An 18,140-nucleotide genomic window follows, 5' to 3' on the forward strand; every position below is an offset into this window, starting at 1 on the left:
AAAAAAACACTAACAAACACATTAAACAAACGAATGCATTTTGTTTTGCAAATAAGAAATGTACCAATCAAACACATACAGAAAGTTTTACACATATCAATAGGCTCCTTCAAGTACAAAATAAAATCTTTCAAGTCAGAAAAAATATCCTTCCAGTACAAAAATAAGACTTTTCTTAGAATGTTTACCGACTGATTTGTGTCAAAATTTACGTGACCAAAAAAGAAGAAATGCCTTCTTTTGTACTTGAAGAATATTTTTATCTACATAAAGACATATTTCTGTGTATGTGTAAAACATGCTGCATTTGTTTGATGAGTGGGTTTCTTATTTGCAAAACAAAATGCATTAGTTTGTGAGTGATGTGTAAAGTTATATATTCATGTTAAAATTCTTTAACTTTTTCCTTCATCTGATATTATTTGCTTAAACACTCATGGCAACAAATGTGTATTATATAAAAAAAACAATAAAACATTTGCTGCTCATTGGTTGGATTGTGTAGTGCAGTCCATGTTCTGTCTAAAATATCATTAAAAATGAATGCATTTTGTTTTGCAAATAAGAAATGTACCAATCAACCAAATACGGAAAGTTTTACACATACAAAAAAGCTTCAAGTACAAACTAAACTATGTCAAAAAAAATATCCTTCAGTACAAAAAAAGGACTTTTCTTGGAAAGTTTACTGATTTGTGTAAATATCCATGGGGCCATTTTTGTACAAAAAAAGAAGAAATGCCTTGTTTTGTATTTGAAGGATATTTTTTTCTCTAAATAAAGACAGATTTCTGTGTATGTGTAAAACATGCGGCATTTGTTTGATGGGTAGGTTTCTTATTTGCAAAACAAAATGCATGTTTGTGAGTGATGTTTTTTTTTTTTTTCTCAAGTGTAAAGTCATATATTCATGTTAAAATTCTTTAACTTCTACCTTCATCTGATATTATTTGCTTAAACACTTATCGCAACAAATACGTATTATTAAAAAAAACCTAAACTATAATAATAAAGGATTTGCTGCTGATTGGTTGGATTGTGTAGTGCAGTCCATGTAAGTTGACGATCTACGTATATTCATCCCAAAGAATCTGAAACTATCACTGGTTTAGTTCTGGGGTGATTTAGTGCGTCACTATTTTACGTTTTTGTTTTCCATGAGTAAACGTTAACATTCAACGGTGAACCATCGCTACATGCAACCAGTTCTAGTTCCATTAAAGTTCTCTGAAATGTTTCAGATTTTACGACGGCGTATTAGGGCCACAAAATACAAACCGAGCACTACGAGATTAAAGTCGTAAGTATTTTCGAGAATAAAATTGTAATTTTATGAGAATATAATTTAAATGCAAACAGGCTTTATTGTCATAAAATTACAACTATTCTCAAAATAATACGATTTTAATCTGGAAATGTTACAATTTCAATCTGATAGAATTAAGAATTTATTCTCAAAATATTAAGACTTTAATCTCGAAATTTTACGATTATTCTTGAATTATTCTGACTTTAATCTGGTAAAATGGCGACTTTTTTCTCATGAAATTACTTTATTCTCAAAATATTACGACTTTAATCTGATAAAATTACGAGTTTATTCTCAAAATATTACTACTTTAATCTAAAAAATTTACAACTTTAATCTGATGAAATTACAATTAATTGTCTTTCATCTCGAAAAATTACAATTATTCTCAAAATTCCGACTTTAATCTGATAAAATTACGACTTTAATCTTGAAATATTACGACTTTAATCTGGTAAAACTTTGACTTTTTTCTCAAAATATTACAATTTTAATCTCATAAAAATCTGAGTTTATTCTCATAAAATTATTATTTTATTCTCGAAATATTACGACTTAAATCTCGTAGAGCTCACATTTTTTTTATTTTACTGTGGCCTTAATACGTCGTCGTAAGATTTGGTAAAAGTGGATTAAAACCCACTTTTTTCTGGGTTCGTGACCCTAAAAAAAGCAAAGCGCGTCACGAGTCCTTGGTGTGTGAGATCTGCCTCCACAACAGAGCCTTCAGGTTGTTGAGGATCAGCGAGTGCTCCATGTTCATCTGTCCAGCGTTCCCTCTCAGAGCCATGCAGGCGTACAGCTGCCTCTCTAGCTCCTCCCTCATGCCCGAGGGCGCCCCCCTCAGGAGGTAGTCCTTCAGCGTCCCGCAGGCCTTGGCCAGGTTGGGCCGGACCGGCTCCTCCCTGCAGCGCCGTTCCGACAGGTCGCACGACGTTTGGCAGTCGGCCCCGTACATGCAGTCCGCGTCCGTCTCGCACTTGAGCGCCCGCATGCTGCGTCTGAACTGGTCCTCTGGGACCACGCCCCGGGTGTCGGTCAGCCTCAGCTCGTGGCGCTCGGTGTAGCCTAGGTGGGCGGCGGCCAAGTCGCAGATCAGGAAGCTACCGTAGGTGCCGTGGAAGATGTCCTCCACCAGTTCCAGCAGACCCATGGAGATCTTAGCTTTACGAGGCCAGGACGGAGTGAACCACTGGTCCATGGTGCGCTGGACACCATGAGGGACCCACGACACCAGGGGCCAGGGGAGGGCCAGGCCGTACAGGGGCCCGTAAGGGATGCGCTCCGTCATGTACAGGTCTCCACAGAAGCCCAGGAGGCGAGGGGTGTGGCCCCGGTCCTGGAGCAGGAGGCCCAGCAGCACCTGGAACAACGTGGAGCTAATCAGTCAAAATAAAAGATGTTGGTCTCAAACGTACAGAAGAGGATCAGGGCCAATTTTATGGAGAAAAGAATTTTGGGCAAATCAAGAATACAGTCAAAATGTCAAGAAAAAAGTTAAAATATAATGTCAAGATTAAAATTTAAATTTCAAGAATAAAACTGAAATGTCAAGATTGAAGTTGAAAATATGAGATAAAAGTTTATATTTTAAAATTAAAGTTGAAATCTTGAGATTAAAGTTAAATTTTCAACATTCAAGTTGAAATGTCGAGATTAATGTCAAAATTTTGACATTAATGTCAAAATTTTGAGATTAAAGTTTAAATTTTGAGATTAAAGTTTAAATTTCAAGATTAAAGTTGAAATGTCGGGATTAAAGTAGAAATATGATGTCGAAATTAAATTAGAAAAGATGAGGTCATAAAGTAAAAATCTCAAGATTAAAGTTTAAATTTTGAGAATAAAGTTGAAATGTTGAGATTAAAGTCAAAAATTCAAGATTAAAGTTGAAATGTTCAAATCAAATTAGAAAAGATTAGAGTAAAGTCAAAATCTCAAGATTAAAGTTTAAATGTCAAGATTGAAGTTGAAAAGATAAGATTAAAGTCGAAATTTCAAAAATAAACTAAAAATATAATATCGTGATAAAAGACGAAGGTTTGCTGATAAAGTCAAATCTACAGAAGCTGACGAGGGCCAATTCCCTGAGATGGGGAGGAGCTAAACACATGCCAATGCGCTCAACCGACTGCATTAGATGATTATATGCGATTATAAAGCAACATTAATAACATTCCCTGAGGACTGCAGTCCTGCTTGTTTATACAGAACAACCAACCCTGACAAACCTCATCCATTTGTAGAAGGGCCCAGGTCGACCGGGCTTCTGGCAGTGACACGCGGCCATCTTTGTTGCCATCGGTAACGGAGAGAATCTTGCTGACGAGGCTGGCGAGGTTTGCCTGTTCTCCTAGCTTAGACTTGGAGAAAAATAGTGATTTAATTCACCATCATTAAGGGAACACAAACCTGTCACACTGTAATTCAGAGATGGAAAACTTTTATAACAGCGAGGGCCCCAAAAAATGTGACCTCAGGGTCACATGATCAACATTCCTGGAAACAACAAAGGGTTTTTCTGTGTTTTTCAAGTCATTTTGTGGTTTTCTTCTCTTTTTACATCATTTTCTGCAGTTGTGTTGTTGTCTTGTGTACTTTTGTGAGTTTTTGAAGAACAATTGTGCCTTTTCTCTCTTTTTTTTGTCGCGGGTTTGGTGTTTTATGAGTCATTTTGTGTGTTTGTGCCACTGTTTTGTAAGTTTCTCTGTCATTTTCACTCATTTTGTGTGATTTTTGTTGTCGTTTTGTGTTATTTTGTGGTTGTCTTCTCTATTTTCTGTCATTTTTTGTATTAGCGTTGTCTCACGTACTTTCGTTGACGATTTTGTGAGTTTCTGAAGTCTCAATTGTGCCTTTTTTTTGTATACATGTTATTTTGTGTGTCTGTGCCATTGTTTCATAGGTTTCTCTGTCATTTTAAAGATTTTTCACTCATTCTGTGGTATTCTTCATGTCGCTCTGTGGGTTTTTGTTGTGGTTTTGAAGTCATATTTTGTATTTTTCTGTAATTTTGTGTCATTTTTTCGTATATACGTGCAATATTTTTAAAGATAGTGTTTCACCTTGTTGAATATTTTGCGCCTCATTGAACAAGTTGACAGATAAATCTCAGTGTAATCGACAAGTAAAATAGGTGGTTGGCAACGGCATTTTCCTAAACTTTCATGCCATGTGTTTTAAAAAGTATTTTATTGTGGTGATTTCCATAAAAAGAAGTTCTGAAATGACATCGAGTGAAGCCGATTTCAAAGCTGCTTTTTACCTTGAGGTGATTTAAGACCATTTCTTTAAACTTCTCCACTGACGTCCCTCTGGTGGGTTTGTCAAACATCGGCGCCTCTTTCCGAGGCTCCGGTTCTTCACCCAGCTCGTAGTGAGCGACGTCTCCCAGTTTACAGTGAACGATGCCATCGTGGTCCCCCCAGCTCCCCGTGTACACCTGGAAAACATGGAAACACTGTAAATATACCCCAACATCCTGTCCAAGGTGTTTGTAATGAATAATAAATGTGTGTAGTACCTGGTTGTTAGGCAGCGTTGATAGACATCTGCCCATGTAGAGCGTCTCTTTGTCACACAGACTGCTGCACGCAGAGCCGTCAATGATCCCCTTCCTGTATTTATCACACTAGATAGAAACAACAACAACAAAAAAAAGATAGTGGACGCTCACACATAAATTTGTATCAAATATTTGGAGTGCTCACAATGGCGTTCTTGCACTCGTGTCCCCTGCAGAGCTCTGTGTAGGCGGAGTATTGAACGTAGATCACCCAGCTCACCACCAGCACCGTCAGCCATGTCAGGAACAGGTACTTCACCCGCACGAAGGAGATACGAGCCTGCGGCGGAGCACACGAGCACCACAGTTTGGAAAACAGCAAGGATATATCCTAAATCGATGGAAATAGGGGGATTAAAATAGATACAGCACAGTATGTGTTTCAATACTTTGTTTAAATAATAGGGGGCGCTGTTCAGAAACACACTCAGGGATGAATCAACAGCAGCGGCGGGAGAAGAATTTTAATTGGGCCACAAAGACAAGACCTGGTCCAAGCCGGCCTCCATCGAGCGCAATTCGGCCCTTAGTCGAAAACAAACCACATGTTCGGACCCACCTTGTGAATATAGGTTTTGCCTAGTTTTATATGTTCTAAAATTATTATTGTTTTTTTTTTTTTCAACTTTGCATGGTGATAAATGAAGAAATGTGCAGTTTGTAAGAAGGTCATAAGGTTATTTGTAAGAAGGGCGACCGTGGTTCTAGTAGCTCTTCTGATCCAGATGTTGGAGGTTCGATTCCAGTATATATATATATATGTCTATGTGTCGAAGTGTCCTTGGGCAAGACACTGACCACAAATTTGCTCCCAATGGTCGACGAGCGACTTTCATGGCAGCTCAGTCCCATTGGTGTGTGAACGGATGAATGAGCTGATATTGTGAAGTGCTTTACGACTACCTCTGTGGTTATAAAACCATATTTAAAACCAGTCCATTTATAAGAAGAAAATAGATTAGGTTAAAAAAAACTTGACAATTAAAAAAAAAAAAAAAGAAAAGAATCTGTAACTGTTTTTTCTCCAAAATATAATCTATGTATTCAAACTGAAAGGCGTTTAGTGCATCATTACATCCCAATCTTTGATTTGAATTTGTTAAAAAAAAACATGAATCGTATGCCGAGTGTATCCTTACACCCCTAGTAGGCGCTTTTTCACTTCCGATACGATACCGATATTGCTGCCTTGAGTACTGACCGATGCCAATATCAATGCGATATCAGCACGAATCATACATAATTTTATGACTTATTTTGTAGTGTGGAATGTTAGAATAGACTCCTTTTCTGGCTGATATCGGACCGATATCCGATATCGATATCGGATCAGGACACCCCTAATTTTTGTGGTTGTTTTAAGTAATTTTTGTTGTCAATTTGTATATCTTTCTCTCATCGTATGCGTTTTTGGTGTCATTTTGTAATTTGTGTGTGTTTTTGTTGGTATTATGTGTATTTATACTTTTGGTAATTTTTTCATCCGTTTTTGGAGTCATTTTGGCTATTTTTGTTGTCTTTTTATGTTTTTGGAGTAATTTTTGTGTTTATGTTTTTTTCTAAGTCTGATATCAATATCGGATCAGGAAACCCCTAAAAAAAACATGCATAATGAAAAACAAGAAATGCATTACGACTCCAAAAGGACAGCAAAAATACACAAAATTATGACAAGAATAGACAACATTCCTCCAAAAATACACAAAATGACAAAAATACCCAAAACAAAAATATCCAATAATTCCAAAAACACATAAAGACAAAAATAAATACACAATAGGACAACAAAAATACACAACATGATGATGAAATGACAACAAGAATATCCAAACGACTCTAAAAACACACAGAAGGACAAAAAATAAAAAAAATAAATCACAAAATTCCTCCACAAATGCACAAAAATGACAGAAAATGATAAAATATGCTCATGTCTGACCTAATGTCACGTTAATAAGTGCAAATTTTTGTGAGATGCATAGACGATAAATACACTAACTTCCTCTTCTAACCTTTCACAACAAGAGTTGTGGATACAGGCTGTTTTCAAAAAACACAACATAATAAAATAGTTACACAGGTTATAACTAAAGTCAATCTTAACCTTTTTATTTCCTAAAGAAATGCCTTTGTTATTGATTTTCCACCTGATAATAACTGCTTCCTCTTCTATCGTAGCCATAATCATAGCAGCAGCTCCAGGAATAAGCTGAGTGGGGAGTGCTGATCCAAAAGCACAATCAGGCCCAGTCACATAATGGGTTGCCATGGGGACAGCATTAGGATGCCTGCTGTCTGAGCAGCTATTATGTCCTCCAATGGCTGATTGGGCTGGAGGCACCAGTAGTTCTGTGTCTCTGTGCGTTTAAGTTTCCTTATCATGAGGTTCACCCATCACATGCCTCTTAACGCCACAGATAACAGACGTGACCTTGTTTCTCTAACACCGTGTGGCATTAAATCATGGAATAATCACATGTGCTCAGTGACAGTTGGCTTTTTTTAATCAGATAAAGACAATAAATCAAAGAAACTCAAAAGTTTGTTTTGATTTCTACTGTAAACACTCTCTTATAGAGGGTTTTCACAGCACGTCATCAACCCGGAAGATATTGGAGCAGCAAAACAAAGCGCACGCACATTAGCAAATCCCCAATTTCGAGAGGAAATAGTGAATTATTGCCGTGTTTTTGGCTGTAACAATCAGTCAGAACGTGAAAAACATTTGGAGTTTTATAGACTGCCAAAAGTTAGAACAAATCAGGGAGAACAATGTCAACAGTTATCAGCTTGTAGCTAGCGAAGCTAAACCAGGATCTAAGAGGCAAACATCTGGACAACATCCTAAATTGTTCGGCCCATTTCTTGTCAGGTGACTGAATTGTTGATAGCAGCGGCTCTTAACTCATTTTCTAGAGTGATGATAATAATATAGTTCATATCAAGCTACATTATTGACTTAATATAATCACATTTAATAGCCTGCTACAGTAGTAACACAGTTGTTAAAATGTGCTGCATTTCTCATTGTATTCCAGGTAAAAGCTCTGAACTTTTACCGTTATTGCATGACTTACTTTGGCCTCTATGACACACCTGTCATTGATGACTTGATCCACACACCATCTGGTTACAGGCCTCCAAACCTTTGTAAAATGTAAGGTCTTCCGCTGCGTATGAGCTTGGCCAAAACCATGTGGTTGACGACATCAGTACATGAGTGACGGAAGACGAGGGAACCGACTCGTATGGATCTGCACCAACAATAAAGCGTACCTTTTCCAAATATCGTGCCCTTTCCTGCGGACCAACTCCTTCCCTGTATGTCTTTGCATCTGAAACGCATTTTGAGGAGCTTTTCTGTGGTTTATCCATCGCAATAATTCACCATTTCCTTGAAATTGGGGATTTGCTTGTGTGCGTGCGGTTTGTTTTGCCGCTGCTTATCGCCAAAATGGCAACTTCCGGGTTGATGACGTGCAGTGAAAACCCTCTATTGATATTGTTGAAAAGGTTTAGTCTGTGCATTGCATTGTGGGAATTGCAGTCCTGTAGACAGATGCATAGAAGTGTTTTTAATTCATTCTCACTGGGGTTTCTTGTGACAGTGATGGTTGACTCCATAGTTGTTCTAGTTTGTTTCCTAGTATTACCAGTGATATCACCTCACTCCACATTTATCTTTGGTCAGATTTGAATCTCTCTACGTAAAAAAGGCAATAATAAACATCCGTTATTGCTTTGCCACAACTTTGAGTGAAAAAACACCAGAAACGTGTTGGAAAGTCTGAAGACAAACAATGTCAATACTTTTTATTGCCATATTTTTGCTCCTTTTAATGCATTTTTGCTACATCACTCCCATTTCTGCCACTTCTTCATTAAATTTCAATTCCTTTTCCACACATTTTTTTCCACTTTCAAGAAATATTCAGCACTTATAAACCATTTCCACCACTTTTCCACCTAATGTCACATATGCTGACCCATTATTCTCACTTTTAACGTCTTTTCACCATATTTCGTCATTATTTTTGCCAATTTAACCACATTCACAATTTGTCATAACAATTATTTGCCAGTTTAAACTTAAACTTTTTAAATCATGCCAATCCCCACTCCCCCCCTATTTCTGCCATTTTTAAGCCAATATTGACACTTTTAACCCTTTCTGTCTGTTTTTACCCGCTCTAATTTGCAATTCTTAGCTAATTTCTGTGGTTTTTAAAATCCTTTTTCACCATCTTTGGTCACTTTTAACTCATTTTATTTCTGATTAAAACAAGGATTTAAGATGACTATATGCCATGGTTGAGAAAAGGTTGAGAACCACTGGTTTAGCGATCAATCCAAGCATTTATGAATGATGACTAAACAGTAGCTTATGGCATCAACTCCTACAAAATAAAAGTGCAGCTAAACGCTGTCTGGCTGGTGTAGTGTGTGTTTTGGCAGCGTACTGAGCTTCTCATTCAGCGTCAGCACTGTTTCCAAATCCCCGACGTGCTCGGCAGCCAATGTGGCAGGAAGCACGCCAAATCCCTAATGTGCTGCGATGGCTGTGGTCTGAAAACAAGGCAGAAGATGTGTCTGCTATGGGTTCATGCAAACACCACAGCAGGAGTTAAAGCATCTGACCCACACACAGTTTGATTTTAATATTAGCGGCTAAGAGGGAAATGAGGTGGGACTGGGGTTAAAAGGCCTGAAGCAAAGAACAAACAGAACAAGATCAGAAAAATATACAAGATGACAGAAAAATAGTCAATATTACTGTAAAAACACACAAAACAAGAAAAAATATACACAAAAATAACAGGAAAAATATAGAAAACAACAATAAAAACGCAAAATGAGAAAAATATACAAGATGACTAAAAAAAAAGCAAAATGACAGAAAAATTGTCAAAATAATGGCAAAAAATCTACTAAAAAATAACAGAAAACTATAGAAAACAACAAAAACACAAAATGAGAAAAAAAATAACTATACAAGAAGACAACGAAAAATCACTAAATTAATTAAAAAAACGACTGCAAAAATAGACTACGTCATTTTTCGTTCTTTCCAAACTAATGCTCAGATTGGTTGTTTATTCTTACATGAATGTTGGTCTAACAAGTGAGGAAAATCAACAAAACACAAAAAAAAATTCAAAACAAGAACAAAAAATGACTCCAAAAACCCACAAATAGACATAGAAGAACTCCAGAAACACACATGCGCACACACCAAAATAAAGTAACAAAAAAGACAAAATGAGAGAAAAAACACGCATAAAAATCTCCAGAATCACAATACAACCACAAATAGACACAAAATAACTTTAAAAAAAAACCCACAGAAAACAACAAAAATACCAGAAAAATATGCAAAATGACAAAATGAGAGAAAAACACACAAAAAATGATTCCAAAAACCCACAATACAATGACAAATAGACACAGAATAACTCCAGAAACACACACGCGCAAAAATAAAAGAATGAAAAACAAGAACAAAAGACAAAATGAGAGAAGAAACACAAAAATTACTCCATAAATGCAATAAAACAACAAATAGACACAAAGTATCTCCAAAAACACAGAAAACAACAAGAATACCTGAAGAAATATGCAAAAAAAGACAAAATTAGACAGAAACTAATCCAAAAAGAAATAATAGATCCAAAATAATAGACCCACAGTTTGATATTAATATGAGCGGCTAATGTTTGAGGCACTGGGGTTAAAAGGACTGAAGCAAAGAACAAACGGAGAACAAGAACAGGTTGTAATCAAAGAATAAATCTGCTGCTTGTCGTTCTCTGTGGTGCATTGGACCAAATGAACTATTGATCACAGCAGGTTATTAAAGCTTCAGCTGCAGCTTTATGTGAGTCTGTGCTGTTTGAAACCACGTCTGTCGCTGAGGAGCTGAATGTAAAGATAATAATAGTAAAGGATCATCATTAACCCTTTCAGAGACAAGACCTTTCAGTTTGTACGACTGCACCAAAATAAGATACACAGACATTACAGTGGATGAGTGAGTCATACGTGCCTGTTGACTGTGTCTGCTGGTGTGTCACCACAAGATCAGCTTCTAACTACAGAGGTAGAACACAGCTTAAACCAGATATAGGAAACTGACGGCCCGGGGGCCCCACATGTGGCCCTCGCTCTTAGATTTGTGCTGTCCTCAAAGAAATCGCACAAGATGCAAAACAAGAGCAAAATGATCAAAATGACAGAAAAAACACACAAAACGATTAAAAAGATGAACAGAAAAATATATAAAAACAACAACAAAAACACAAAATGACAGAAAAATAGTAAAAATGAATGTAAAAAACACACAAAATGACAAAAATATACACAAAAATAACAGAAAACAACAACAAAAACACAAATTGAGAGAAAATTATACAAGATGGCCCCAAAAACACACAAAATCACTGAAAAAGAGTAAAAATGACTGCAAAAAGCACACAAAAGTACTAAATATAAACAGAAAAATATAGAAAAACAACAACAAAAACACAAAATGAGAGAAAAATGGTCAAAAATTACGGCAAAACCACTAAAAATTAAAACAAGTTGAAACAAAAATTCACAAAACGATGTCAAAGATGGACTAAACTGTTCTTCCCTGTGCTAATGCTCAGATTAGCAAATGGACACAAAGTAACGACAGAAACACACAAAACAAAAAAACAGAAAAATAAAAACTGACAGACTTGTAGCTCTTTTAGTTAAAAACATTTCAAAATATGAGGATGATCTGCGCACAGGAAGAATATATAGATTTAAAGGTTGTATTATCACAATATAGAGTTGGTTAGACGTTAGAAACACAAGACAAAAACTCACGGTGGGGTCAGCGTCTGTCAACAGTTTGATTTAGTTACACAGTATTCAGTATCACCTTCATATGATCCACTGATTGCAGCGCAGACAAAAGAGCTACTGTAGCAAATAGTCCCATACTCTACTGTACTCTACTGTACCGTTAGAACATCCAAAGAACCTTAAAGCACGACTTTTCTTTATAAAGACACAAAGTGATCATAACAACATGGACTTTTAAAGTCAAACAGGCTTTGAACATGTAAATGCACTTTTTGGCCATTGACATCACATAAATTTCTAATTTGAAAAACAGACAATGTAACTACAAAAACACAAAATATAACTACAAAAACACACAGTATAACTACAAAAACACACAATATAACTCCAAAAACACACAATATAACTCCAAAAACACACAATATAACTCCAAAAACACAAAATATAACTACAAAAACACAAAATATAACAACAAAAACACAAAATATAACTACAAAAACACACAGTATAACTGCAAAAACACACAATATAATAACAAAAACACAAAATATAACTACAAAAACACAAAATATAACAACAAAAACACAAAATATAACAACAAAAACACACAGTATAACTGCAAAAACACACAATATAATAACAAAAACACACAATATAATAACAAAAACACAAAATATAACTACAAAAACACAAAATATAACTACAAAAACACACAGTATAACTCCAAAAACACACAATATAACTACAAAAACACAAAATATAACAACAAAAACACACAATATAACTACAAAAACAGACAGTATAACTGCAAAAACACAAAATATAACTACAAAAACACACACTAAAACTACAAAAACACACACATAACAACAAAAACACACAATATAACAACAAAAACACACAATATAACAACAAAAACACACAATATAACAACAAAAACACACAATATAACTACAAAAACACACAGTATAACTACAAAAACACACAATATAACTACAAAAACACACAGTATAACTACAAAATACGAAACAACACCAAGAAAACACAAAACGACTTCAAAAACACATGACTAGAAACACACACAAAATGACAAAAAAAACAAAATGGCAGAAAAACACACAATGACAACAGAAAACTAAAAACTACAAAAACACACAGAATGCAATTGCAAAATACACAAAACAACTACCAAGAACGCACAAAATAACTCCCAAAACACATAAAATGACTCAAAACACACCCACAACTTTACACAAAAAATAAACAAAAACACACAGAATAGTTTCAAAATATACAAAACAACAACAAGAAAACACAAAAACGACTCTTAAAACACCAAGAATACGCAAAATGACTCCTAAATCACATTAAAAAAACAACAACACAAAATGACACCAAAAATAAACAAAACGACAGAAAAACACACAATGACAACAAGGTTACAGCCAAGTTACTGTTTTCCATTTGTGTTTAGACAGTAAAATCAATACGTAAAGAGAACAATGACGTAAGAAAACTGCTGAAAAACCATCAATCTACAGTAAAATCACCTTTAAACAACACTAATCTATATTTAAAACAATTAAATATAATATTTAACCACGTACCATAGATACTGTACTTTAAAAGAGTTTGTGAACGACCCAATCTGTTACATTTAATTCATCCTCTCACCACCTTCATCCACCTTAATGAAATTGACTCTAACTTTGTATTCAACCTGTTTTTTAATTAAAAATGTTGGTGCATTTTAGTAGCAACATTTCAGATGTTGGCTTGACATTGTTACCCCGGGGGGGTGGGAGTGGCTTTTCAGGTCTGTGTGTAAACAAGAGGTCATTTTCTTTGAACAATGACATGCAGCTCTAAGGGAAACATTGTCAATGTCAGAAAATACTATGGGGCAAAAAAATGCCCTTAGAATAATTTAGTGTAAAAATTGTAATTCATTCATTTATTTACCATGAAGCAGTTCCTCTGTTATTTATCTCTGGTTTCAGAAATTTGACTAAGAATGCTTAAAAAAAACAAAAAAAAAACACTTCCTGTGATATTTTCACTTTTGTCACCATCTTTCTCTAAAGTGATTGAGTTGTTCGAGGGAAGTTTATTACTTAATGTTTATTCAAAATGGTTTTCGTACAAAAATAATGACAACACACAGAATAATATTTCCCAAAACACACAAAAAGAAAACAAAATACACAATAAATAAATAAATACACATAAAAAAATGACGAAAAATAAAGTATAAATACAGGAACACAGAATATAACTACAAAAACACACAATATAATGACAAAAACAGACAGTATAACTACAAAAACAGACAGTATATGTACAAAAACAGACAATATAACTACAAAAACAGACAGTATATGTACAAAAACAGACAATATAACTACAAAAACACATTATATAACTACTAAAACACACAGTACAACTACAAAAACAGGCAAAACCATTTTAAAATACACAAAACAACAACAAGGACACCGCACATAAATGTCATAAAATAAAGATGAAGGGAGTGACTGTGATTGGGATTAAAATGAATTAAATCAGTGAAATAAATAAGTAAAAAAAACCTCACCATAGAAATGATTCACTGCCAGTGAATGAGGGCGTGAGATGAATTGTTGCCCTATAATTGTTCTAAATAAGCCTCTTGTCATCAGTCACACACACACACACACACACACACACACACACACACACACACACACACACACACACACACACACACACACACACACACACACACACACACACACACACACACACACACACACACACACACACACAGGAGACAGACGTTTAGTCCACTTCCACGTAAACTCTTTATAAGAACAAACCAAACCTGATCTTCCTCTTACATAATAATCACATTATATTGAGAAAAGTATTTGGCAGCAGACGAACACTATTTGTACAGTTCTTCTTATTATTATTACTATTATTATTATGATTATTATTATTATTATTATTATTATTATTACCAAACCACAGATTACTTCTGAGGGGTTGATGTAACAACAGAGATTACAAATGTTGACATGACAAATGGTGAATGTGGTTAAAATGGCTAAAATAAGCATCAAATATAGTGAAAAGAGGTTAAAAGTGACAATAATGGGTCAATATGTGCAACATTAGGTAGAAAAGGGTTTCAAAGTGCCCAAAATGTCGAGAAAGTGGGAAAAATGTGCAGGTAAGGCGTTGAAATCTAATGGAAAAATTTCACTTTTACAAACAAATACACATAATTATCTAAAAAAATGCAAAAATATGGCAAGAAAAAGTGATGAGAATAGGTTAAAATATGGCAAGTATCATGTCGTTGCAGAAAAGGAGTAAAAATAAGCAAAAATTGGCCCGAATTCCAATGTCTCTCGACCCCAAATGGGGGTCCTGATCCCAAGCTTGAGAACCCCTGGTTTAAAAAGGAACACTTTGATTAAAGCAACGTGAGATGAAATCATTTTGAGTTGGGATGAGTTTAATTTGCTGTCATGGTCGGGCCTGAGGTGACATTCATCAGGTATGAGGGGTGAGGGTCCATCAGAGGGGCCACATGTGCTGTTAGGAGGCTTAATGTTACATCCAGGAGAATAACACATGAAACACAATCAGGATACATGTTTAAAAAAATTAAAAAAAAAGAAGGCACAACATTACCTGGAAGTAGAAGGATTTTTTCACCCAGGCCCGTGGAAACAGAGCCTTCGCCATCACAAAAATAGATCATCTCAGACTCAGTCAGGGAAGGATCCAGCGGGACTCAAACCAATGACTGTGGAGAGGAGGAGGAGGAGGAGGAGGAGGGGGGGGGTACCCCGGTGAGGAGACCCGGTCTGTAGGCACGTCTGAACCGTGGATCCGTTCCCACCTCTCCGTACCGTCCTCCGCTGACGGTGTTCAAACACAACCACTGGAACCACATAATAACATCATAACTCAAGCCTGTAAAATGTCACCGCGCCGCGTCCACCAATCACACGTCAGTGCGTGAGTCTAAAAACACACGTGACAGACAGACAGACGGACAGACACCGGGCCCACATGTTCTCATGTCCCGCACTGACACGGTTAAAAAAAAAAACCCAAAGACAAAACCCGCACCTAGTGAACCCTGCCTGTGTCTGGACTCTGAGCTAAGACTCATCAAAGTCACAGTGTATGAGGGACATCGTTTCCGCTGAAACTTTCACAATAAAAGCCAAGTTAAAGATATGTAAAGCCAAATCAGAACAGCTTCCGGTTATTAAAACGTAAAAATAAAAAAGCTACTTAACATTGTATATGAAAGTCCATATAATATACCCATCCCAATATAGTATATATTTTGGACCAGGAAAAGATTAAGAGAAGTAGGGCTGTTTTTTTTGTTTTTGTTTTTTTTGTTTTTTTAACAAACGAAAAAAACAGGATGCAGAAAATAATGCAGACTTTATTTTATTTAACAAACACAGTAAAGTAGTGTGGAGCCCAAGACATGACAGTAAAAATTAAAAAAAAAAAAAAAAAAAAAAACACAAATTAGCTATGTTTTGTTCAAGAAATACTAATAAGTGGCCACAAAATTGTAATTTCAGAATAATGCACAAAATAAGTAGCCTATAACATTCGAATGAAATACAAATTTGTGGCCACGAAATAAGTATAACTCTCCCAGAATGATAATACATTATTAATAATATGTCATGCTCATGTTACATTTATGAGTGCAGTGCCCGTAGAAATAGAAAAGTGGGAGATTCAGTAGCTTTTTCCTGGATGGTTGACATTGGAGCTTTAATTCCTCTTTAATTCAGAATAAGTTCAAACTGACCTTGTGAACACTGAATTCCTAATGCAAATGTAATACTGAATTACACACGCACACACGCAATTTACTATTATTATTATTACTCACCTTAGTTACAAATGTTGCTCACTGAGGACACCTGCTGCTCATTATTTACAGTTTTTTTTTAGGATATTAGACCCACTTTAGTAGTTTTTAAAAGCCCTTTGTGCAGTCACTCCTGTAAATTCTACGCAGCTTTCAACTTATGAGTTATCATGACTACCTGCCAACACTGAGCTGTTTTGCAAAGCTACATTTAAGATAATTTTATGAAATCATTTATGAACGTTTTCATTGCAGTCCAAACAAATCCGACGTCGCACACCTTTGAACCAGGCAGCAGCCATGTTGAAAGTCTCAGGTTAATCTGATCCTGATCCGCAGAGATATTTAAGGAATAGACAGATATTCCTTGCTTTATAGATAGATAGATAGATAGATAGATAGATAGATAGATAGATAGATAGATAGATAGATAGATAAATGACAGTTAAAAAAAAAAACACCACACGAATTAACTATGCCGGAATAATGGACAAAAAAGTACCTTACATTGTGCAAATTAAATTCATTTTCGTGGCCACTAAACACTAATTTATGGCCAAAAAATAAGTATAACGTGAACACATTATACTTATTATCGTATATATATGGGTATGTGGTATAGACACCCATATACCCATAGATATATATATGTAGACACGTATAAATAAACAAACAAATACAAGAAATTAAAAGTAAAATAAATAAAATACACAGAATAAAAATGAAACACACAGCAAACTGATATTTAAAATAAAAATAGGAGGACAAAATTAAAATAATAAATTTAAAGTAGTTTAAACATAAATACATAAAATGTATCTTCTTGAAGCATAGGTGTTAAAGGGAAAAAATAATAAATAAGTGTGTATTTACAGTATATACTATATACTCATGTATGTTTATGTTTGGACAGATGAATGGATCACATGAATTGTATAATTATATAGATATATATCAATGAATTAAGTCTCTTTTTATAGTGCAAATAGGTATATATTATATAAGAAGATTATTGTATAGAAATAAAGTATATTATTAGATATTACAAGGGGTAGGATCATATGATATAAGTTTATACTTCCTCCTACTCCTTTTCAAACATGTACAGGCTTCACATGCAGGATTTTGTAACCATTTATTCTCACTTTGGTTTGTTTGATTTAAAAAAAAAAAAAAAAAAAAGATTATTATTATCATTATTATTTTCATCGTGGTAAATACACTGCTGTATGTAGCCCATTCCCACCAGTAAAACAACAACAAGGAAAAGTAAAAAATTAAAATTAAAAAATTAATAAAATAAGTCATAATTATAGATACTATCTCATAATTATGACTCAATAATTTCTTATCATTATTTTACTTTTCCTAGTTGTTTTTTTTTTTAACTGTCGGGAATAGGCCAACTATGTGTTCATGTTCGAAAATCAAATCAAATAATTAAAATCAAAAGTTATATAATAAAAAAAAACAAAGTAATAATAACTAAATCAAAATAAAATGTGGGATAGATCAGAATAGATCCTACATTAATAATAATA

At 34.9% G+C, this 18,140-nt stretch overlaps 1 protein-coding gene across 2 annotated transcripts; it reads right to left on the reverse strand.

Moving 5' to 3' along the window:
• Positions 1 to 1,889: 1,889 nt before the first annotated feature.
• On the reverse strand, positions 1,890 to 15,784 carry dipk1aa (divergent protein kinase domain 1Aa). Of its 2 annotated transcripts, none has more exons than XM_028472865.1 (6): positions 15,384 to 15,784; positions 5,020 to 5,154; positions 4,833 to 4,940; positions 4,575 to 4,751; positions 3,541 to 3,672; positions 1,890 to 2,672 (listed from the first exon to the last, which is right to left on the reverse strand). In XM_028472865.1, exons 1-6 carry the CDS (start codon positions 15,435 to 15,437, stop codon positions 1,992 to 1,994), a joined length of 1,287 nt encoding a protein of 428 aa, XP_028328666.1. In that variant the 5' UTR covers positions 15,438 to 15,784; the 3' UTR covers positions 1,890 to 1,991. The 2 variants fall into 2 exon arrangements, with proteins under 2 accessions (XP_028328666.1, XP_028328665.1); XM_028472864.1 differs by having other exon boundaries at positions 5,020 to 5,205.
• Positions 15,785 to 18,140: the final 2,356 nt, after the last annotated feature.

The sequence above is a fragment of the Gouania willdenowi genome, chromosome 17 (genome assembly GCF_900634775.1).
Source record: "Gouania willdenowi chromosome 17, fGouWil2.1, whole genome shotgun sequence".
Taxonomy (NCBI): domain Eukaryota; kingdom Metazoa; phylum Chordata; class Actinopteri; order Blenniiformes; family Gobiesocidae; genus Gouania; species Gouania willdenowi.

Coding starts and splice junctions, on each gene's coding strand:
- dipk1aa (XM_028472864.1), bottom strand. CDS start 15,437: ATGGCGAAGGCTCTGTTTCCACGGGCCTGGGTGAAAAAATCCTTCTAC. Junction 5,206..15,383: donor AAAAATCCTTCTACTTCCAG/GTAATGTTGTGC, acceptor CCATCGATTTAG/GATATATCCTTGCTGTTTTC. Junction 4,752..4,832: donor CAACGCTGCCTAACAACCAG/GTACTACACACA, acceptor CATGTTTTCCAG/GTGTACACGGGGAGCTGGGG.